A 24,179-nucleotide genomic window follows, 5' to 3' on the forward strand; every position below is an offset into this window, starting at 1 on the left:
GGAAGGCAAAACAAGGGGGAAAAGACATTTATGAGTTAGAACCTTTCAGACTGCAGTGCCAGCTGACAGAAAAAGGGCATGGGCCAATCTGAACATGGCGCCTTGTGCTAACTGGCCTGAAGGGAGGTTGAGCATTTTCTTTCATGTACAAATTTTTACCTGTAAAAAGAAAATGTGGAGTCTAAGATTTGACCCACAATATTTAATAGACAGGAGAATTGCCCAAGGCTTTTGCTTTCAGAACAAACCAACCAACCAATCACAGAATTATATAAAAAAGCTCCATTCGTTCCCCAGAAAACTCTCTCTTTGGATTATCCAAAGTGCTGAGACATATACAATTACAAATTGCACTGTTCAAATGCCATTCAGACAACTGGACATTTAAATGCAGAACATCTGTAACATAAATCCTTGTCCTAAGGGGAGAGATTCTGAACCATTCAGTCATGTAGCCTTTTATGTTATTTAAAGTGAATTTTGTAATGTGGTATTATGCCACCGTGGGTTTGGCTCTGACAGCTACAGTTTTAAGCTTAACAGTGTGAAAGTTACCTTTGCTACTTGCTTTAGAGTTAGAGTTTTTAGGAACACATAAAGACCAAGGGTAGTGACCACACCTACATTTACAGGTACAAAGTTTAGTTTAGTTTATAAGTAAGTTATGATTACCCAAGCATATAGAAATTCTATAGAGACCTATGCACAAGTTACAAACATAGTTATACTTACATTCTTAACAATAGTGTTAGGGTTTGATGGGTCTCTCATGCTTGATCATTAGTAGAGGGATGATTCTTGCTGGAGTCTCACATAGGGAGCTCAATTTTCCCATTTTGGGATCCCTTTTTATAATGTGATTCTGTTTATATCTACATTCTGTGCATGTTCATAAAAGTGTAAACCCTCTTTTCTTTTATTGGTCTGTGTTCCCTGGAAACTTAAGGGACCCCAGTTTTCTATAGACTGTGTAAGTTACCTTTGTTTTTATTAGCATTGACGCACAATCTGTATTCCATGGTTTAAAGACATGTCAGAAACAGAGACGCCTTTACAGTATTTTTATGATCTAATAGTAATCTTTTGGGTAATTTTGCACAATATTACCACTAGGTACCCCTTTTTCCATAATTTTAGGGCACTGAGTTATTTTTTGGTCATTGGCTTGAGTTATTACTTCGTGTCTCCAAGGCCTAAAATAGCTAAGCTAAAGTCTTGCAGGCCTCAACCTACGGGTTTTTGTGTTTTAGCTTGTCTTACTTATGTCTAATACTTAGTTCCTTTAAATACTGATCAATTTTAGACTTTTATAATCCTACAAATTCATTCTAATTAACATAAAATGAATATATGTAATATCACATATTAATCATAACATTACACAATAAATGAATAATAAACTAAAATCATTGGCTACAGTCAGCACACTACACACTCAGGAACCGCACTATTAACAATGGGCTACTGCACTGACATCAATGGATTTATTTTGGATTTACACCACCCTAACTGAATGTGGAATCTAGTCCAACCTATAACATTGAATGCTATATCCATGTGGAGGCCCTGTGTCCATACACTGGGTCTGGTCCCTGACGGATCCCCACCCCCAGCTCCCTGCTAGCACTGCTACATTGGAATAACACTCTTCATTAGGGGTCTAAGCAGAGAACATAATACAGGCTGTAAGCAGGGATACAGAGGGGCATAATGGATGAATGTGGGAAGAGGAGGAGAGGGCAGAGATTCTGAACCTGTCTGCTCCTCTAGCTGACTTCTCTTTCCATCTAAATGAACGACACTTTGATTACGTTGGCTAACACATGAGAACTCAAATTATTTAGAACAGTTGCACCTGGTAATGAGATCCTCTCATCTGATAGAAATGGCACAAATTCATAGAATTTAAAGCCAGACAGGACTATTAGGTCATGTAGTCTGATCTCCTATATATCACAGGCCATAGAATTTCACCCAGTAACCCCTGTATTGAGCCCATTAACTTATGCTTAGCTAAAGGATGTCTTCCAGAAAGGCATCCAGTCTTGACAAAGATTTCAAGAGATGGAGAATCCAACACTTCCCTTTGGTAATCTGTTAATCACTCTCACTGTAAGAGATTTGTGCCTAATTTCTAATTTGAATTTGTCTGGCTTCAGCTTCCAGCAACTGGTTCTTGTTTTGCATTTCTTTGCTTGATGAAAAAGCTCTTTAGTACCTGGTATTTTCTCCCCAGGAAGATACACTAATCAAGTCACTTCTCTGTCTTCTTTTTGACAAGCAAAGACATTAACATAATCTGCACTCATATCTATTGTACAGGATTCACACTTGTGATTTCAACCTGGTGCGGAATATTTTTTAAACAAGCCACTCCAGAAGGGCACTTCATAAATACAATAGAACTCATTTAAAATACAGTCAATTGAAATATAACAGATTCCACCAACAGTGTAATGAACCGGGATACTATTTCTGATGTGAACTTAATCATATAAGGTCTTTTGTACAATATTGGTACTGATTTCTCTAGTAAAGCAACAGTGTACTGTGCTGGTGTACACAGAGCACAGAGTGTGTGCATGTGTGGTGGGACTACCTGCACCTTGTCTTCCCTAATAGCATAGTACTGAAGTAGCTGCACTGTTATTGGTACTAAAGTAATACATGTACCAGTACTAATTTTTCTAGCATAGACACATCCTAAGATGGTACAAGAACTCTGATACGAATTACTATGCCAGATGTCCTATGGAAATGGAAAATGCTATTCTGGAACTTTTACTTAAGCTGAGTAGCACTTGCTGACAAACTACTTGCATGAGTGCTACCCAGTGTCAATCAGGATTGCAGAATCAGGATTTTTGTTTATCAAGCTCAAAACCATTTTTGAATTCAACAACTGTAGAATATTTAGCATGCAAATCCTATAGGTCTCAATCCCGCACACACTTATCTGTGTAGTGTTTGTAGTGTCCCCCCGACAACTTGTGGTAGCAAGCACTACCAGGTGGGAAGTGTTTGAAAGATGAAGCCCAAGATGGGCCTAACTGAGCCACACTTACTTACTATGAGTAGCACTTATGTGAGTATCTCACTGAAGTCAATAGAACTATTCACACAAGTACATACTGCTCAACTGGAGTTAGGATTACAGAAATTGGAGCTGAACTATTATTATTTATCAGGAGAAACAGAATGATCATGTTAGCATTTCTAGGTATTGCAAGCTGTTTTTATTCCTAGAATAGATTCATATCTATTAGCCTCGACACGGGATTATATTCTTGTTTACAATGAATTTCAGTACCACTGCAGAACTTACATATAATGTTACACCCCGTTCACCTTTTACACCTTTCAGTCCATTCAATCCTGGGCGGCCCTGAAATGAAGAGAAATGTTTTAGTGTCTGTACAGAAGTAAACTGCTATTTTTATTCCATCTGAAAGACCCTAACACGTACAGGTCGTCCAGGAATACCAAGTTCTCCCTTAGGTCCAGAAGGTCCTACTGGTCCCTGGAGAGAAAATAGAAAGAGCATGATTAGCTGAGAAAAGGAGCAAAATTTAAAATTTTCTATATTGAACATGATAGTGACTCATGTTTTGGTTATTCTGAAAGCACATCGATGTGTTTTTAAAAAAGGTTCCCTGTCTGCAGACTAATTCCTTTCAGCAACTATTCTGAGAGTACAGATGTGAAGCAGATAGGCCTGCATATAAAAACGGAACCCCAAGATTGTGATCTTTGGAGGGCAAGGTTCTTTGCTCTAACTGTCAAAGTCTAAATTTCACCCAGATTTTGTGTGTCCAAAATGTTCAAAGCTGAGCTGCCAAGTACCCAAGAATAAAGGGGAACTTATAAGCATCGGTCTATAGAACAGGAACTGTCTCTCTCTGCCTGAGTGAATGTATGATTGGTCTTTTCCTATGATTTCTATGCCAACTTTCTGCTAGTCTTGCATTTTTAAAATTATTTTTGAGTGGGGACTTTTTAGAATGATTAAAAAATGTCTAGACTGACCTCAAATGTCTCAAAAAAACCCATAGACCTCGTGACTGGATATATTTTTCAATCTGTGGACTTTCCAAGTGCAAAACTACTGGAATGGGGGGAATCTTTGTTTACATAAAGGTGACCTAATTGGACCCCAGTGACCATGGCTGCTGGTGATTGCTGAACACTGGCCAGGTGATGTCATCATGCCTGACAAAGAAACCCATGCTTCCTCCACACTCCCAGCTGTAGAGTCCAGCAACATGCAACTTCTAAGTGTCAACTTCTACAAGTAAAAACCTCTAGCCAGCAACAAGTCCATCCACATAAAACAGCAGAGTTGAGAAGACCACAGGCTAACCTTTTCCACCAGGCTGAATGAAACCTCAAGAGTAACCACCACCATTCTGTATATGTAGCAACTTTTGGATTTTCTTTTCTTTTCCAATTTGTATTAGCAGAAGGACACCTCTGCCTTAGCATTCATGCAAATGTTTTTAACTCCAGCAAGTGGCTGGTAGTGAGTGAGTGTGTGTGTGTGTGTGTGTGTTTGAGTGCAAAAGTGTGTGTGTGTGTGGATAGAACCCACAGAATCTGAGAATGGTGCTGTGATGGCCCCGGGGTGCCACCTGGAACTGAGGTACAGCTGCGCTCTCTGTCTCACCAATCTGGGTTCCCTCTTGCACTGTGACATTGTGACAAGCTGCAAAGCCCTCCAAGCTTGCACTCACACCAACATCCATAGATAGGGGCCACACCCAGCTGTGTTCATAAATGCTCTGGCCAGCCACTCATGAACCCATATAGAGAAACTTCAACCAAAATACTCTCAGCTCCCTAGCCTAAGACCCCAGAGTTATACTGTCCTGCCCTGGTCAAAACCCAACCAATATGAATTTATTACCCAGTCCGCCACTTCTACAAAGGAAAGTGGACGTGCACCAACTCTTGTTCATGAGCTGAGATTTATCCCCTGTGCACTTCAAACAACACACAGTGTTTTAGGTAAAATATAAAATAGATTTATTAACTGCAGAAAGATAGCTCTTAAGTGATAGCAAACAGGTCAAAGTAGATTACCATAAGAAATAAAACAAAACCACAATCTAAGCCTAATGTACTAATTAGTATTTGAATCAAGCAGTGTCTCACCCAGTTAGATAATACAAGCAGGTAAGCTTTTACATACACAGGCAGGCTTCTTTCTTTCCTGCCTGGGACCAACACTTCCCACCTAGTTCAGTCTTTTTCCTCCGATACGTTCAGGTGTGGTGTTGTAGGAAGAGTGAGGTACCATCATGATGTCATTTCCCCCCTTTATATCTTCTTCCCACTTGCTGGAAAGCTCTTTTGCTGTGACTTGGGTCAAAAAGTTAACATTGTGTAGTGCTATCTCTGAAAGGTTTCTATTGTACACAGTTCCTGGGGTAATCCTTGTGATTGTGTATATTTCCTCAATAAACCATTAACATTGTTTGGCCTTTTAATTGTTGTACCTGAATGGCTGCTTTTGGGTGTTCTCAACCTCACAACATGTTTCAGTAGCACATATATAGCCAAACTTCATAGCTTCACATACGACAACAGCACATACAATTCAACAAGATATTAATGTCTAGCAGATCAAGACTGTTAGAATGATACCTCACAAGGCATACTTTGTACAAAATATATCATAATTATATGACAGTGGTGAATATGGGGTGCCACAGGTAACTCGAGAGTAGTTCCTCCAAAACCTAACAGCCCTACATTAACAACTGTGCTATCTAAAGATCACACAGGCTTATATATCATGCATTAGGGGTTGTAGCCAAAAATAAAAAATATAATCACCCATTCATCCAGACCACCTTACCAGTTTTAGACAAATTTTCTAAATTCCTGTTGCCAAGGCCCTCTTCCTTAGCTAATTTAAATAATAATTAGGAATGTACCTCTAAAAATATCAAAGGACTATTTGTTGTGGGGAAGAGCCAGGATTATTCAATATCGACAGTTGCTCCTGGGTCCTGATTTGAAATCATACCAAGAGGTATGTAATAATATAAAGATCCCACATTTTCAGTATTTACAAGTCAAACATTTTATTGTGGAATCTGGATACGAGGCTGCCCTTTCTAGACATTTAGTCACATTGGAAGACGAACAAGCTGGAACAAAGGGTTTAATTTCTGAGATACATACAAATTTGACAGAGAAAGATGTTAGGAAAATAACCCAGATGAAAAGATGGGAGAGGGATTTGGACAAAGAAATTGATCTGGATAAGAGTGTCTCCATATAGGAAAAGGGATATACATCTTCAATTTGTGTGGCCCATAAGGAATGTTTTTATAAACTACTGTATTGATGACAACTGACTCCAGCTAAGCACCATCATATTTTTGCTATGAGAGAGGTGCTCTTATGGAGGAGTTGCCTGGAAAGATACTTGCACATGTGGTGAATGCATTCAAGAATTAGATGGTTTTGGGAGGAAATTATTAAAGAGATTCATTGTATGACAAAATGCTGGCTGGTTTCCTAGAGATCCCTGACCTGCTTGCTTAATGCTCCAGTAAAGGATCTGCATTTTAAAGAGAACAACAAATTCATTTCTTTTTATTGTTAGCTGCTAGATTTTGTGTTGGAAAAATGTGACTCTTCCTCCTATGGAATTGTGGTACAGTCCTTGCAATGGAAAAGCTTTCACATCAAGTACATACACAAGAGACGCACCAAAAAAAGGATAGGTACTTATAAATTTGGTCACCCTTTCTAGCAAACTCAGAGGAGGACTCCCCAGCCAGCAAGCCAGAATCTTTAGCCAGGTTCTTTGAAAATTAACCTGATCCTGAATAAGAAATATATGACATACCATGTTAATATTGTATTGTAACTTTGCCTTAATACAAGTTTCAAAAGGAGTTATATGTTTAATCTTTAATCTTCACCTAAATTTGTCATTTCTATTTTAAATGTAACAAGTGGTGTCATCTTGAATGTTTCTTATAACCTTATATTGTGGGATAAGGAGACTAGCTATTTCCTAACCACCAGTAATTTGGGCAGGCTGCCTTAATTGGTATCAGAGCTGTAGTCTCAAAATTAGCTTCAGTCAGCAAGTGATTTGACACCCCCCCCCATCACATATTTTGTTGGAACATAAATATATCAAATGGCACTGAAATTGACAATGTTCTGTTACTCTGGGGGCAGATAGCTAAAAAGATCACTGTCTTCTCAAGTTACATAGAGCGTGTAAGGAATTGTTGGTTTATTTGAGGTGGTTTAACCAATCTCATAATTTGATGATTCTAGAAACCCACCTTATTCTAATTTGATTTGTTCATATGTAATTTATATTATGTTTTTGTTTAGCTGTTCAGGCAATAAAATAAGTAAAATTAGAAACCTGCAAGTCTGGATGTTTTTTCCTCTGATGTCAGGGTTCAGAACCAATGGGCCACCTAGTGGTGGTTTGTTGAACTGCTCTATACTCCTCCCATAACTGGTGCTCAGGTAGGAACACTGTTGGGTTTTGAGGGAAAGTTGACTTCTGTATATTGATCCCTTCTTTGAGTGAGCAATGTAGACTCCAGAATCAGTGGGACTCTGGGGTGATGCATAGCACTGGTCAACCTAAAGGCTGACCTTTTCCACGCAGCAATGTCTATACTGCTTGCACAGAACAGACAGATTCAGACGAAGACTTTCAGCAGCTTTTCTGCATACTGAATGATTTAAGAGTGTCACTCTTTTTTGAGTGTCACCGCGTCAAACCCAAGAATATTACTTTTCTTTGAGGCAGTAACTCTCAATATTGCCTGGGCAAAACAGTCAGTGCTGTATACTGTATGTAGTGTTAGAATTTTCTATTACAAAAATTAAATGGGTTTTTGATATCATTTCATCCTGATGTCAGTTTTGTGGGAACCAAAAATGCTCCTACAAAATGCTCGATTAGATGGTTGTTTACATTGCAGTGCCCAAAGACTCCAACAGGGATTACTCTCCACTGTGTTAGGCACTGTACAAACACAATCTGCATCCATGTTTTTGTTCTGCACCCGACTCAGAGGTAGCAAAGGCAGAGTTCTTAGAATAAATTTTTTTGCCCTGATCTTGCAAACACTTTCTCACATAAGTCATATTACTCACACAAGTGGTCTTATTGATGTCAGTAGGGCTGGATCAGGAACTATATTCTGTTTTACTTGTTCAGGGCTAGAGTGTAGCTGGCCCGTAAGTGACTGCAGTAGGGTGGGAAGGAGTGAGCAGATTCCCCTCATGCAGGTTGTGTAGCCAGAACTGCAGCCCTCATAGTGGAGAGAGAACAGGAGCTGCTTCCGAGTTGCTTTCCCCGGGGCAACTTGTCTGAAAGGGGGCATGTAGCAGGCAGAGCCATACTCTGTCTCTCCTATGCCATGCATGCTCCTTCCAGGGCAATGAGTGATTTGGGAAGTATTTGCCTCACTGAGGCAGGCTGCTTCCAGTGCTCCCCCTGGGGTGGCATGGCCCCCATACCATCCCTTACTATGGGCTGTGATGAAATGCCACAACCTAGCCCTACAGTTATTTTGCACATTTAAAGCTGAAATGGATAAAGAGTCTGATTCATAGCAACCAGTACTGGTCTCTGATGAAACTGATGGTAAATAATGACTGACTCATCATTCCGTTCTATTGCTCATGATTCATAGATTCCAAGGCCAGAAGGGACCATTGGGATCGTCTAGTCTGACCTCATGTAGAACACAAGCCATGGAACTTCCCTGAAAAAGTCCCTACAGAATATTTTTTAGAAAAAACATCCAATCTTGATTTAAAAGTTGCCAGTGGTTCCAGTCAGGAACGTTTAGGGATGAAGGAGGAAGAGAAGCTGAATAACACAAAAAGAAAGAACAGTTAAAAGAAACTAGACTGAAGATATGAAAACAGAGTAATAGTAACAAATGAGATAAATGAATAATGGAGTGAAAATGGGACAGTTAGGGAAAAAATAAGGAAAGCAGGTAACAAAAGCAATTTTGAGAGGTGACCTGCAAAGTAGTGTTTTTAAGAATGGTAAAGCTGCAGAAATGTTCTGAATGCCTCCAGAGAAAATGAGGTCAGCACATTATTCTATTCCTCTCCTTAGATCTGCTTCCAAGGCCAGAAATCCTTATTCAAGTCCTCCTCACATCCTGTATCATCTATTGCAGTTACTGTTTCCATGGGCTTCACAAGCCCCTGCTCTCACAAGACAGAGGCAGCAGCTTCTACCTCCATGACACACAGTCCAAATTACACTTCTGAATTCAAATTGTCAATGAGGAACTGCAACGTGCCTTAGCTCAGAATGTGCCCGATAATTAAGAGCCCTTTTGAAAGTGCTTCTCAGTGTTGTGTTGTCTCTGACAGGCTTTTCAATGAAGTCTTGCTACTGCTGCAGCTTCCTACAAGGATGTGCAGATCAGTTCATTTGGAAAGTGTGCCCCTCATTGCCCTGCTGTGTTTGCTATTCAGCCAAGTCCTGCAGTGCTGCTACTGCTTTAGAGCACAGATCCAGTAATAAAGCTGGGGCACTGGAATAGCTGCCTCAGCTGGAAGAGTTGTGTTCCGTTCATAGCTGTGACTGGTGCATATAGCACTGAGATGAAGGCACATTGATTTTACTTTGTATTTTCCCACGTTTCTGAGTGGGACAGTGCCCATATGATAGGGCCTCTCTCCTAAGCCCATCAGAGCCCAAAGGCTTCCCTAGTTACTATGCAAAGGGCTCTCTGGGGCAAATCAGGCTCTTGGCTCAGTCCAGCAGCAGTGGCAACGGGAGCACCGTCTTGTGCCTCTGCCATATAGCAGGGGAATGGGAAGACATCCCTTTTGGCTGAGGATGCAGAGGGCCTTATCAGCACCCCAGAAAACTGGAGATGAGCCTAAGGTGCAAGGGTGGCTGGCTACCCTCAAAGATGCTGGAGGTGAGCAGGGCATATAAGGCCAGCACTCTGTCCTCATTCCCACTCATCCCAGAAGTGTTCCAGTCCTGGGCATTCATATAGTGAATTTTTTACCCACAGACCCCAAAGCACTTTACAAAGGTAACTATCATGCTCTTCATTGTACATGTGGAAAAAGCGAGGCACAGAGAGGTGAAGTGACAGCCCGCAGTCACACAGTGAGTTGGTAGCACAGCTGGGAACAGAACCTGGATTTTATCATTCCTAGTCTGGCCTTCTATCCATGCTGCCTCTCAATGTCAAATAGTGTAAGCAGCCTGGGGGTCTATTTGGGAGTCAGCAGGGTGCCATGAAAGCTTAGCCTTATAGCTGTATTTGGATGATATTCACCCTCAGGGTCCACACATCATCAGATTAATAAGATCTGAAATACTGATATTGTCTGAATATCAGTCTGTTCACCAATCCCTGCTCCAAACTAAGAGATTGCTCTCCAAATGGATGGACTGTCAACTACATTCTCCTCTCATTCCGAATTGGCAACCATTTGTCCTTTGCTATTTTCTAACAGCAATAATGCATATTCATGGAGAGGCTAACCCATCTATCTGATGATTAATGTGTCAAACTATAGTTTGTGGCTCACATATAGTAATTCATTGTGTAAGCAGCCAACTAAAAAAAGAAAAGACTTCATCACAGGATAATTCCTAGGCAAAAATATGATTCATGTTGGAATATTTTCAAGTTGTGTCATCCATCTAGTACCATCACGTATATTTCTCTCCTGCCCAAACATAATTAAATTAAAAGAGAACTTTACAATTAGTAATATAGGGGAGTTTTGCTGTACAACAATAACAACTTCAAGAATCTGAAAAGCCCATCAATACTGGCATCCAAATCTGCTATTTAATAATAAAATTGCGACATGTTACAGGGGATTTTAGACTCTTCTTTCATTTCCTGTTTGTAGTCAGATTGTGCCTGAGTGATCACAGATGAAGCCTAGGGTAGGAATAGACAGCAGCTGCCAGGCAGGCTCTCAGGGATGTGAAAGAACCACAGCATTGCCACCTCAAATGTTCAAAATTCATGGGTCAGGCCCCCTAAATCATGAGGTTTAAAAATAAATAAATTATGGGTTCCTTTTCTTTGCCTTCTGGTTTTGGAGCCTTTAAAGAACACTTGGCTCAAGCTTTTCTCTGCATCCATGAGGGCTAGAGATATAAACCAGCAAAAATAGGTGAGATTCTCACATACCCCAGCACCTGGAGACAAGGGATTTTTAAGTAAACCATCAAATATTGTGAGACTCTCAATAAAATCACTAGAGTTGGTAACTCCCTCCTTATTTCCCGCTTCACGTTTCCAGCTCTGGCCCCTCCATGATGAGTATCAGTAACTTGGGGAGGGTGGGGAAGTCAAGTTACCACCACTTGCAGCAGCTAGGGGGCAAAAGAAGCAAGTGAAGCAGCCTGTGAGCATGGGGCTTATAGGAAGAGAGGCATTCCGCCATCAACGGCAGGGTAGGGAGGGGAAATTGGACCCTCTGATAGTGAGAGGGTAGGGTTAGTGCTTTGATGTGCTTCCTGCAGGGAGCCAGCTCTCCCTAATCCTCCGTACCACCTTGGGAGGGCCAGGCTATCATTACCAAGGGAGAGCCAACTCCCTCGGGACATCACCAGTGCAAGGAAGCAGATCAAAGGTGCTAACTTGACCCTCACTCTAGCAGAGGGTTGGTTTTAGTGCATATTTTCTGCTTTTGTTATCAGCCATGCTGGCCTTGTAAGAATGCCACCACTCTTGACCTGCTACTGGAATTTGTACTGGCATCTCAGCCCCCAAGCAGATGCTACTACTTACTTAGTGCCCTATATCCCAAACTGCTGCTATTCCCCACCCTCCTTGCTGTCCATCTGGAGCCTTGAAAAGCAGGGAAGCAGTAGGTGGGACAATTCTCTTACATCTGTAACAGACTTCTTGGGAGCCTGCCCCTCGGCTGATCATGCCCCAGACATCATAAATGATCAACCTTGAAGGCCCACAAAGGTCCCATTTACTTTGAAGACCTCAGGTCATTCTGCTGCAGTTGAGATCAGGTGATGCTCTTGAGATAAAAGCCCCTTGACTTCAGTTCAGTTGTGAGGTTGGCTGTGCAACTCTACCTGAGTTTAAGGGGCATCTGGAGCCTCTTCTTACCTTCCCTGCACAGAGTGCCTACGCTGCCAGATCCGGCACAGCCTCCTGCATGGGTAGATGGAGCCTTGACTTCACACTCCCCTCACAATGCTATGGCCAGCAGAGCTGAGCAGGCAGAGACGAAGAAACAGAGGCAGATTCATGACTCCCTGAGGCTCCTGCTCCATAGCTGTGCTGCCCTTCCTCAGGATGGATTGCAAGGTGACAATCCGATCCCTAATGGGGAGGGAAATGGGCTTTTTGAGGCATGGGTCATTGACTCTGAAATTTACTTCCCCAGTTGATGTGCCAAAGCCTGATTTATTTTTTTTACTTTCTTGCCATGCTGCATCACTTATTGCTTCAAAGAACGGTACCGAACTCGTAAGAGGGGGGAGAATGACCTTTCTGTTCTGAGGGGGATTTGGGAGGGTTCATTTTTGGACATAAAAATTGGTCTTATTATCTATTTTTTTTAAATACAAATTGCATATGGGCCAGAACTCTGGATAGTTACAAACAAATCACTAAATACATACACAAAATAAACTCCTTGCATTTCTGGAGTTCCCTCAGAGTGAATTGTGGAAGCAGAGATAATTTGCCACATCTACTGAGGTGAATTAGAAGAGCGTCAGGCTTCTCTCTAGACTCCCTTGTTTTTAGTGAGAAGACATAATTATGTCATCTTATCGTTTTTAAAGGTCTTATATTATAATTCATTTCCTTTTTTACTGCAGCGTAATTTGTAGGCAATACTTCTGCTATCATCACAAAGAGTCCTTCAGTTAGGGTGACCAGATGTCCTGATTTTATAGGGACAGTCGCGATATTTGGGGCTTTTTCTTATATAGGCTCCTATTACCCCCCATTCCCGATTTTTCACACTTGCTATCTGGTCACCCTATCTTCAGTGATGATGTGCTCAGGCTTTAATCTCACACACTGATTGCCTTGCCTTCAGACATTATTACAATCAATATAATTTGCATTAGGATGGTATAAAGCAACAGAGTGGGAACGAGGGAGGAACTGGATGATTCTAGGCATAGAAAGACTCCACCAAATCCTGAGACAGCATAAATGTGCCAAAATCTAATGAGGTGTAGCCATTTAGGCAAGTGTAAGTAAAGGCTTATCTACACTTAACACACCACAGTGGCACAGCTGCAGTGCCAGGTTGTCCCGTTGGCTTAAGAAATCTGCCTCCTTGAAAGGCAGTAGCTAGGTGGATGGAAGAATTCTGCTGTCGACCTAAAGCTGTCTACATGGAGTCTTAGGTCAGCTTATGTCATTCGGGGTGTGGATTTTAGCTGGGTCAACCTAATATTCTAGTGTTGACCAGGCCTAAGGCATTCACGTGGTGCAACATGTGTATACTGAGATACATGAGCACCCTGTGGTGGTGTAAAAGGATCCCGTGTGCTCTTCGGTGGGGGTGGAGAGGCTAGGTCAGAAAAGGGACGTGTCCTGTCAGAAAAGGCTGTGTGTCTAAGTTAAAAGGCAAGATCAGCTCATCCTGCAGTGATTTAAGGAGGGGAAAGGGAACTTAAGTCGATGATGTAAGTTAGGGTAGCCCTCCCAAGATACACTTTGCATCAAAGCAACCAACAGAAGTGTCATGCTACACATCCAACCAGCCCCTCAAAACAGACTTCAGTAAAACAAGTACTGACAAGGCACCCAGAACACCATAATTACTGTGTGTAAAAGGTGCCCTTTACTGAAATTTTCTATCTGGCACAGGGCATCCTTGGCCATACTATATCAAAAGCTGAAGCCAGGAGATAGCCAACTGCTAAAAGGAAGTGGTTTAAACCACTGCATAATATTTCATAGTCTATCAACCCAGCATGTCACCAGGGAACATGATAAAAAAAGAAGGTTGATGATGCAAACAGACACAGCGCAAGAAACTTCAACTTTGGCACATAACAAATGGCGTCAGCAGGAGGTCAAACAAATCATAGGTTCCCAAGAGGATGTGCACCTAACACACACTGCATACACCAGAGGCAACCAAAGCATTGCCAGTCAGTCTGTGCCACCATCATAGGTATGGCATAGCATGATATTTCAGAGATTTCTCTACCTCATTCCTGCCTGCCATCTTTGCAGATGCTCCCAACCTCTCATTAATGTCATTAGTGCTATAGATCCTGTAGCCTTTGTCAAGCTGGTAAGAGCAAACTGCCTCCTCTGTCAATTTTTCTAGCCAGCTAGAGTTAAACCACAAATTCACCTAGTGTAATTTGCCTTTGAATCACAGCAGGATCTCACTTTGACACTCCAGGATACTCACTTTAAATGCTGGAACAAATTTTCCAATGTAGATGCTTGCAGTTGTGCACTTAGAATTGTATGCATATAATTTACGCTCTCAGATGTGATGTGTATGTACAAAGTGAGTATTTGTGCCTGAACATAGTCAGCTGGGCACCCAACTAACAAGTAAGTATGTAAATACCTGATGTAGATACACCCATTGGGCATTTACATTCATAGTTTAGACATGTGTGCAATCACATGTGCCTAAATTTGAAAATCTGGCCTGCTGTATTTTAAATTTACTGTACATCACTTTTACACACAATTTTCAGGATGGCATTTTCCGCACTGAGACTATTATAGCTGTAAAAGGAACTGAGAAAATGCTCATTAAAACTGGGAATTGAAATAAGCAGGGGTCGTGTTGTATCGTAATTTGGGGTCAGGAACTTAGAACTGATGTCTTCCTAAAATTCAGAAGTGCCAGATTCATATGTGAGGTAAACCCACTGAAATCAGTGGAGTTACACCAAGGATGAATTGGGCCCCAAAATGCATCGTGTTCAGGAAGACCACTACCCTCTTCTAGCCAAGGGAGTTTTTTAAAATCTGACAAAAAACTGGTGCATTCCAAGGTAAAGGGATTAAAATCATTAAACCTGGAACGCACTGCAACTGATTGTATCAAATTCATCCCCCCTGTTTACTGTTCAACTATTTTCCAGTTATGAAGTTTCAAGCTTTGAGAGCATCATTCCTTGTAGAGTCAAAAAATTTCAATCCTAGGGAGCCTAAAGCAAAGCATCTAAAGCTATATTTAGGTACTTAAATAAATGGCTTCATTTTCATGTCCAATCTGCAGCTTCCACTGAAGGCAAAGGAGCTGAACACAATTCAGCACCTGTGAAAATCAGGTCAGACTTATTTAGATGCCTGAATATGGATTTAGGTTTCTAGCTTTGCGAACAAGTTTTGAAAAATTTGGCCTCTGTTTTTTAATTATCAAACGATACATATGTGCTATCACTTGTTAACTTCTAAATCAAAACAGGAACAATTTGCAGTACTGTATACCAAAGACAAATACTTCAAAGACATTGCTGTCTGTGGGTATTATGCTTCATCTTTGCCTAATGGTACTGAAAAACTAAAGCTAATTGACTAAGTTGAGGTAATCTCTGTAAAATCAAAAAGTAAAAATACATTAAAAAATAGCAAATATCTTACCATAGGCCCTGGTGGCCCCATTGGCCCACGTTCACCCTGTGAGAGAGACATTTATATTAGTGATGAAGAGAAACTCAAATGTCTTGTTGGCCTGGTTAGTAAGGGAGTGCAAGTCCACCAAGGATTCCAAAAGAATTTGGTAACAGTATTAGCTTACCTTCTGCCCTTGTCTTCCTGTTAGTTCTCTTAGAGATCCATCTGCAGATACGATAAATCCGGGTTCTCCCTTTTCACCCTACAATTCACATAATCATTTTGCGATGTTTATACAACAGTTCTAAACAAAGCTTTACTTGCACCGACAGACAGCTACATTTTTGTTAGTGCAAAGTGGTGACAGGCTGGTTGGAGAGGTGGCAACTACAAAAATGTGACTAGGGTGGATTTCAATGGTAGGGGAAGATGAGGGTTGTTTCTTTTTTAACAATGGTACGATAAAACAAAAATATCCTGCTCCTAAAAGCCCTGAAAGAGAACCAAAATAATACAACAAGCCTTCCCTTATCTAGTGCCCCTATGTCATCAATAGCTCCCTGGCTGTCATCAAAGCAGAAGTCTTTTCTTCTAAACATTTGGAGCATGATACTGTCCTATTACCTCTAGTCGATAAACTTTAGCCACCGAGAGCCAGATTGTGAACCCCTTAGTTTCACTAGTGAGCTGCTACTCCAAGGAGGGATCCCATTGAATTCAATGGGACTAATCACATGAATAACTGCTCCGCAGTGGGAATAAGTGGTTCCCAGTGTGGCCCTAGTAGCTGCCATCACCCACCCTACTGCAGCCAAGGCATCCTAAACAACCTGGTCCCATAACCTCAAAGTGAAGAAATGTGGCCTCTGGCTTGACACCAACCACTGCCCCGCTCACCACAGTGACTGCTGAATACTCAGCTCAGTGCACTGCCATTCTACTGCTTCTTCCCTGAAGCTTTAGAAATGTTTGAATCACTCATACTTAAGCTCCCAAGCAGGCTGGCCTGGATGCGTCACTAACCCCATCTCCTGTTCAGTACTATGGACTCAGTGCCGTGAGGAAAGTATTCCAGGGACCTCTAAAGAGAGTATTTCCCCAAATATTTCTTCGATGGCCCACACTCCCAGGGGTCCTTCAGTTGTGCAGCCTGAGATCAGCAGCCTTAAAAACAGCTGCCATTCTTGGCTCAGGATCATTGGAAGATCATTGACCCTGTGGTCAAACACACGCCAGAAACTCAGCATGCCATCTTTCATTCACCGGCATGTAATTTCACAGTTAAGAAGTGCTAGTTTTGCTCCTTCTCTGGGAACCTATTTCAGACTTTAATTAAACAATATCTATACCATCACATTAACTGACAAGAAATCAACGAAATAGTTGTATAAGCGTGTAGTAGTTCCGGGGTGGGGCTCGTCCCTTCCTGGGGCGCCTGGAAGCCAGGCCGCCCCGCTACAAAGCGAATAACAGTTCTGAGCTCAGGCCCTTTGGGCAGGGGCTGAGCACACAATTAACAGTTCTGAGCTCAGGGCCTTTGTGCAGGGGCTGAGCACACAATTAACAGTCCTGAGCTCAGGGCCTTTGTGCAGGGGCTGAGCACACAATTAACAGTCCTGAGCTCAGGGCCTTATGCAGGGGCTGAGCAGACAATTAACAGTTCTGAGCTCAGGCCCTTTGTGCAGGGGCTGAGCAGACAATTAACAGTTCTGAGCTCAGGCCCTTTGTGCAGGGGCTGAGCAGACAATTAACAGTTCTGAGCTCAGGCCCTTTGTGCAGGGGCTGAGCAGACAATTAACAGCTCCGGCCCTGGGTCAGGGCGGGGCAGCAAACCAATAGTCAGTCAGAGGCCCAGGCCTTGTAGCAGGGGCTGGGTCAGTTTGGGTTAGCCCAGGCCCTAGGTCAGGGCAGGGCAGCCAACGGATAGTCTGTCATGGGCCCAGGCCCCTTGGACAAGGAGGAGGAGAGACTGCCACCCGGCGCGGGGTGGCAGGGGGGAACACAGGCCCGCCCACTCCACTGTGTTCCAGCCCGGGGCCCTATCCGCAGCAGTCCATCTGCCGCGCAGTCAGTGGGGATCCTGACCGCAACACACTGACATGGGTTCGGGGTCTGCTATCCCCGGGCCACTTCCCATCTCCTCCTCCATGGGTACCTGCTCCTCCTGAGTTCCGTCTGCTGGGTCACAGATCATGGGCTCCTCCGGGCCCCGAGCACCAGGTAGGTCTGTCACTCCCTCTGGGCCCTCGGCGGGGGGAAGCTCAGACTGCTCCTCAGGATACCGGGCTCTCGGCAGGCTCGGCCAGTCCTCCTCAGGGTACCGGGCTCTCGGCAGGCTCGGCCAGTCCTCCTCAGGATACCGGGCTCTCGGCCGGCTCGGCCAGTCCTCCTCAGGATACCGGGCTCTCGGCAGGCTCAGGTCCGCGGGAGCTCGGGCACCAGCGTCTGTCCTCTCCCGCTGCCGGCCAGCTACTGAGCGCTGGGGCCTGGCCTTTATACTTCCTGTCCCGCCCCTTGACTTCCGGGGGGCGGGGACAGGCCGCGGTGGCTCCGCCCACTCTGGCGGCTTTTCTGGCTCATCCCTTCCTGGGGCGCCTGGAAGCCAGGCCGCCCCGCTACACGGCCCCCCCCTCAAGGCTGGCTCCCGGGTACCGGGGCCAGACCCTTCCATACCTCCTAGGCGGGAAAGGAAGTCGGCGTTTGCGTGGTCTCTCCCAGCCCGATGGCGAATGGTGAAGGCATAAGGTTGCAGCGCTAAGTACCACCGCTGCAGCCGCATATTATGGTCCTTCATGCGGGCCAACCACTGGAGAGCAGAGTGGTCGGTGACCAAGATGAAAGGGGCTCCCAGGAGATAGTACCGCAGGGCGTCACAAGCCCACTTCGCGGCTAGGGCTTCCTTTTCCACCACGGCATAGTTCTTTTCTCGGGGGAAGAGCTTCCGACTGATGTAAAGGACCGGGTGCTCTTCGCCGCCAACCTCTTGGGAGAGGACCGCCCCGAGACCCACCTCCGAAGCGTCGGTTTGCAGGATGAAGGCCTGCTTGAAATCGGGGCTATATAAGACTGGCTCTTGACACAGGCTTGTCTTGAGGGCTTGAAAGGCTTCGTCACACTCACGGGTCCAGACCACTTGCCGGGGGCTTTCCTTCGTTAAGAGTCCCGTCAAGGGGGCTGCGATCGCCGCAAAGTGGGGAATGAAGCGTCGATAATACCCCGCTAGCCCCAGAAACTGGCGTACTTGCCGTTTCGTGGTGGGCGGGGGGCAGGTCGCAATGGCCTGCACCTTGTCCACCAGCGGTTTCACCTGGCCGTGCCCGATAGCGTACCCCAGATACTTAGTTTCTTGTCGGCCGATGCAACACTTCTTCGGGTTGGCCGTTAACCCGGCGGCCCGCAGGGATCTCAGGACGGCGGCGACCTGTTCCAGATGGTTTTCCCACTGCGGGCTGTAAATGACTACGTCGTCCAAATAGGCCGCCGCGTAGTCTTGGTGGGGGAGGAGGAGGCGGTCCATCAGGCGCTGAAACGTGGCCGGGGCTCCGTGGAGGCCGAAGGGCATTCGAGTAAACTGGTATAGGCCCGTAGGGGTGGCGAATGCAGTTTTCTCCCTTGAAGTAGGATCCAGGGGGATTTGCCAATACCCCTTGCTGAGGTCCAGGGTCGTGATGTAACGAGCTCCACCTAACCGAGCCAACAGCTCGTCTATCTGGGGCATGGGGTAGGCATCGAACTTGGAGATGGCGTTCACACGTCTAAAGTCGATGCAGAACCGTTGGGAGCCGTCGGGCTTCGGTACCAATACGATGGGGCTTCGCCACTCGCTGTGCGAGGGTTCAATCACGCCCAGGTCCAGCATCGCCCGTACTTCCTCATCCACGGCGCCTCTCCGGTGATAAGGCAAGGGTCTGGTCGCGCCGCGAATCACCACCCCAGGCTCCGTTTGGATCCTATGGTACACCAGGGAGGTGGCTCCTGGTTGGGCAGTGAAGGTGTGACGGAATGCTCGTAGGAGGCACCGGGTTTGCTTGAGTTGTTCTTCCGTCAGGGTCTCCCCAAGTTGGGGTTCCTCAGGGTCCCGGGTATGGGCTACCTGGGGCCCTAGCTCGGGCTCTGGTGGGTAGGGGTTAATCAAAAGCCCTTCTCGTTCCCGCCAGGGCTTGAGCAGGTTGATGTGGTACTGCTGTATCCGCTTCTTTCGGTCGGGCTGGTCGATCTCATATGTAACCGGGCCCACTTTCCGGACCACCTCATATGGTCCTTGCCAGCGAGCCAGAACCTTCGACTCACTGGAGGGGAGAAGGAGTAATACCCGGTCTCCGGGTAAGAAGTCCCGTGCTTGGGCGCCCCGGTTGTAGGCCTGGGCTTGCGTCTCCTGGGCGGCTTTCAAATTCTCTTGGGCCTGGTCTCCCGCTTGCTTAAGACGCTCCTGGAGCTGGATCACGTACTTTAAGAGTCCCTGGGCCGGTGACGGGGTTTGCTCCCAAGTTTCCCTCACTAGGTCCAATAGGCCTCGCGGTCGACGGCCGTAGAGCAGCTCGAACGGCGAGAATTTCGTCGACGACTGGGGGACCTCTCGGACCGCTAGGAGCAAGGGTGGGAGTAGCTGGTCCCATCGGCGAAGGTCTTCCGGGGGGAACTTACGGAGCATGTCTTTTAAGGTCCGGTTAAACCTCTCGACCAGCCCATCCGTCTGGGGATGATAGACTGACGTTCGCAGTTGCTTGACCCCCAGAAGCTCACACACCTGGCGGAGCAACCGCGACGTAAAGTTTGTCCCTTGATCCGTGAGGATCTCGCGGGGTAGGCCGACACGGGCAAAAATCTTCACTAGCTCATCAGCGATGGTGCGGGCTGTAATGTTCCGGAGGGGAATTGCCTCGGGGAACCGGGTAGCATAGTCCAACATCACCAAGATGTATTGAAACCCTGCACTGCTTTTGGGAAGGGGCCCCACTAGGTCCATGGCCACGCGCTCGAAGGGTGTCTCAATCAGGGGCATCGGGATCAACGGGGCCTTGGGAGTCCGGGCCGGGGCAGCCAACTGGCAGCGCGGGCAGGAATTACAGTAGTTCTTCACCTCCTGGTACACCCCTGGCCAGAAGAAGCGTCCCAAAATCCGGGCCAGGGTTTTCTCGTGACCGAGGTGCCCAGCCGCGGGGACGTCATGGGCCAACTTCATGACGGACTGTCGATGAGGCCGGGGAACGAGGAGTTGGGTTCGGGTCTCCCCCGTGTGGGGGTCCCGCTCGACCCGATACAGGCGGTCTTGCCGCAACTCAAAGTGTGGCCACTGGGCCGCTCGACCGGGGTCGAGGATAGTCCCATTCGCCATGGCCAATTGTTCGTATGCTCGCTGAAGAGTGGGGTCGGCCCGTTGGTCCCGGCAGAAGTCCATGGTGGCCGAGGAATCCGTCGCCGCCCCTCGGGAAGCATCCTCTGGTTCTCCGGCCGAGCTGGTTGGCTCGGGGGTTTCCCTTTCCTCTCCTTCACTCTCGGGGGTCTCCCCTTCTAGGGCGGGCATGGCCCGCGGGTCGTCTCCTGCGTGCCGGCGGAGGAGTGCTGGAAACTCCGGCCAGTCTCGGCCCAGGATCACGGGGTATGCCAGTCGTGGGGCCAGTCCCACCACCATTGATCGGGTGACCCCCTCGATCGTCAGCTGGGCCCGGGTACTCAGGTAGGGCCGTACGTCTCCATGGATGCACTGCAGGCGAATTTCACCCAATCGGGCGTCAGCCGGGGGACCGAAGCGTTGGCGGACTAGCGTCTGTCCGCAGCCCGAGTCGAGGAGGGCCACCGTCGGGTATCCTTCAAGGACCACCGGCACGGTGATCTTAGCCGCCTGGGAAGGACGGGCCCGAGCCTCCCCTGCACAGACCTGGCCAAAGGTACACTCCAGCCCTGGGCAATCCCGCTGGAGATGGCCGTACTCCCCGCAGGAGAAACAGGGCCCCGGGGTGGCCCGCCCCGTCCGGGGCCGGACGCCAGCGGGGGGTCCCGGCGGACTTCGGTGGTCTTTTTGCCCTATGGGGGTCGGGGCCCGAGTCCCACCCTCGGCTCCCCGGGACGAAATCCGTGAATCTGCTCGAGCGGGTGTTCCTTTCTTCTCGGGGGTAGGGCGCTCCGCCCCGGGTGGGGGCCCTCGGAGTCCTGGGCCTATCGGCGTGTCAGCCGCGAGGAAGTCCTCCATTAGGGACACGGCGGCGGTCAGGGTCGCTGGTCGGTGCCGGAGGACCCAGGCCCGCCCCCGTGGTGGAAGAACATGGGTGAACTGCTCCAGCAGCACCTGTTCCATTACCTCCTCCGATGTCCGGTGCTCGGGTTGTAACCACCGCTTGCAGGTTTCCCGGAGTTCCTGAGCCACCTGCCGAGGTCGGGCCCCCGTGGGGTAGGTCAGACTCCTAAACCGCTGCCGGAAAGTCTCGGGGCTCACATCCAGGGCATCAAGAATGGCAGCCTTTACTTGGCTGTAGTCTTGGGCGGCTTCCACCGACAGGCCTCGGTAGACCATCTGCGCCGTCCCAGTCAGGTATGGGGCTAATATGGAAGCCCATAGCTCCGGGGCCCAACCGGCGACAACGGCCACCCGCTCGAAGGTGACGAGAAAGGCTTCGGGGTCATCGCCGGGCACCATTTTCGTCAGCCGGATCGGGGGGCTGGGCCGCGTAGTCCCGGCCGCGCCTCCAGGCTGGGCCAGCGTCGCTGCGAGTTGCTGGAGACATTCCCGCTGGAACTCCTGCTGCTGGGTGACCAGGTCTTGCACGAGCTGGTTCCGTTGAGTTCCAAGCTGCTCCATGAGCTGCTGCTGCTGTTGCAGCTGTGCGGCCTGCTGCTCCCTTTGCTGTTGCAGCTGGGCCGCCTGCTGCCGCTCCTGGGTTTCTGTCACCGGGGCCAAGAGCTGGGACAGATCCATGTCTCGGGAGGGGGATCTTTCTCCCCCGGCCCCTCTCTCCCCGGAGTCGAGGGTTCGCGCCCACATCCTGGGCGGAACTCCTGCCTGGCTTGCCACGTGTAGTAGTTCCGGGGTGGGGCTCGTCCCTTCCTGGGGCGCCTGGAAGCCAGGCCGCCCCGCTACAAAGCGAATAACAGTTCTGAGCTCAGGCCCTTTGGGCAGGGGCTGAGCACACAATTAACAGTTCTGAGCTCAGGGCCTTTGTGCAGGGGCTGAGCACACAATTAACAGTCCTGAGCTCAGGGCCTTTGTGCAGGGGCTGAGCACACAATTAACAGTCCTGAGCTCAGGGCCTTTGTGCAGGGGCTGAGCACACAATTAACAGTCCTGAGCTCAGGCCCTTTGTGCAGGGGCTGAGCAGACAATTAACAGTTCTGAGCTCAGGCCCTTATGCAGGGGCTGAGCAGACAATTAACAGTTCTGAGCTCAGGCCCTTATGCAGGGGCTGAGCAGACAATTAACAGTTCTGAGCTCAGGCCCTTTGTGCAGGGGCTGAGCAGACAATTAACAGTTCTGAGCTCAGGCCCTTTGTGCAGGGGCTGAGCAGACAATTAACAGTTCTGAGCTCAGGCCCTTTGTGCAGGGGCTGAGCAGACAATTAACAGCTCCGGCCCTGGGTCAGGGCGGGGCAGCAAACCAATAGTCAGTCAGAGGCCCAGGCCTTGTAGCAGGGGCTGGGTCAGTTTGGGTTAGCCCAGGCCCTAGGTCAGGGCAGGGCAGCCAACGGATAGTCTGTCACGGGCCCAGGCCCCTTGGACAAGGAGGAGGAGAGACTGCCACCCGGCGCGGGGTGGCAGGGGGGAACACAGGCCCGCCCACTCCACTGTGTTCCAGCCCGGGGCCCTATCCGCAGCAGTCCGTCTGCCGCGCAGTCAGTGGGGATCCTGACCGCAACACACTGACATGGGTTCGGGGTCTGCTATCCCCGGGCCACTTCCCATCTCCTCCTCCATGGGTACCTGCTCCTCCTGAGTTCCGTCTGCTGGGTCACAGATCATGGGCTCCTCTGGGCCCCGAGCACCAGGTAGGTCTGTAACTCCCTCTGGGCCCTCGGCGGGGGGAAGCTCAGACTGCTCCTCAGGATACCGGGCTCTCGGCAGGCTCGGCCAGTCCTCCTCAGGGTACCGGGCTCTCGGCAGGCTCGGCCAGTCCTCCTCAGGGTACCGGGCTCTCGGCAGGCTCGGCCAGTCCTCCTCAAGGTACCGGGCTCTCGGCCGGCTCGGCCAGTCCTCCTCAGGATACCGGGCTCTCGGCAGGCTCAGGTCCGCGGGAGCTCGGGCACCAGCGTCTGTCCTCTCCCGCTGCCGGCCAGCTACTGAGCGCTGGGGCCTGGCCTTTATACTTCCTGTCCCGCCCCTTGACTTCCGGGGGGCGGGGACAGGCCGTGGTGGCTCCGCCCACTCTGGCGGCTTTTCTGGCTCATCCCTTCCTGGGGCGCCTGGAAGCCAGGCCGCCCCGCTACAAAGCTACTTTAGAATGCAAAGGATCAGAAGAGTGGTCTTTTGCGTTCCTTTTTTTCTTCTCATCCTCAAGGCTGCAGTAGCCCAGTTGTTCCTGACCACCTGCTTCCTGCCCCCAGTCATCTCCCAACAATGCCACAATCCCAAACCCCACAGAACTAGAGTCCTCAAATCCTGCTCATTCTGTGGAGTGGGGTT

At 47.7% G+C, this 24,179-nt stretch overlaps 1 protein-coding gene across 10 annotated transcripts in view; it reads right to left on the minus strand.

The window, feature by feature from the left end:
• The window catches only part of COL15A1 (collagen type XV alpha 1 chain), a 299,045-nt gene that overhangs the window by 33,775 nt on the left and 241,091 nt on the right, over positions 1-24,179 (minus strand). For all 10 annotated transcript variants that reach the window (XM_054018685.1, XM_054018687.1, XM_054018686.1 and 7 more), the window contains 4 exons: positions 15,754-15,831; positions 15,597-15,632; positions 3,467-3,520; positions 3,326-3,385 (listed from right to left, as the gene is read on the minus strand). In XM_054018685.1, coding sequence (XP_053874660.1) covers positions 3,326-3,385; positions 3,467-3,520; positions 15,597-15,632; positions 15,754-15,831 — 228 coding nt within the window. The remainder of the gene's footprint in view (positions 1-3,325; positions 3,386-3,466; positions 3,521-15,596; positions 15,633-15,753; positions 15,832-24,179) is intronic.

The sequence above is a fragment of the Malaclemys terrapin genome, chromosome 2 (assembly GCF_027887155.1).
Source record: "Malaclemys terrapin pileata isolate rMalTer1 chromosome 2, rMalTer1.hap1, whole genome shotgun sequence".
Classification (NCBI taxonomy): Eukaryota; Metazoa; Chordata; order Testudines; family Emydidae; genus Malaclemys; species Malaclemys terrapin.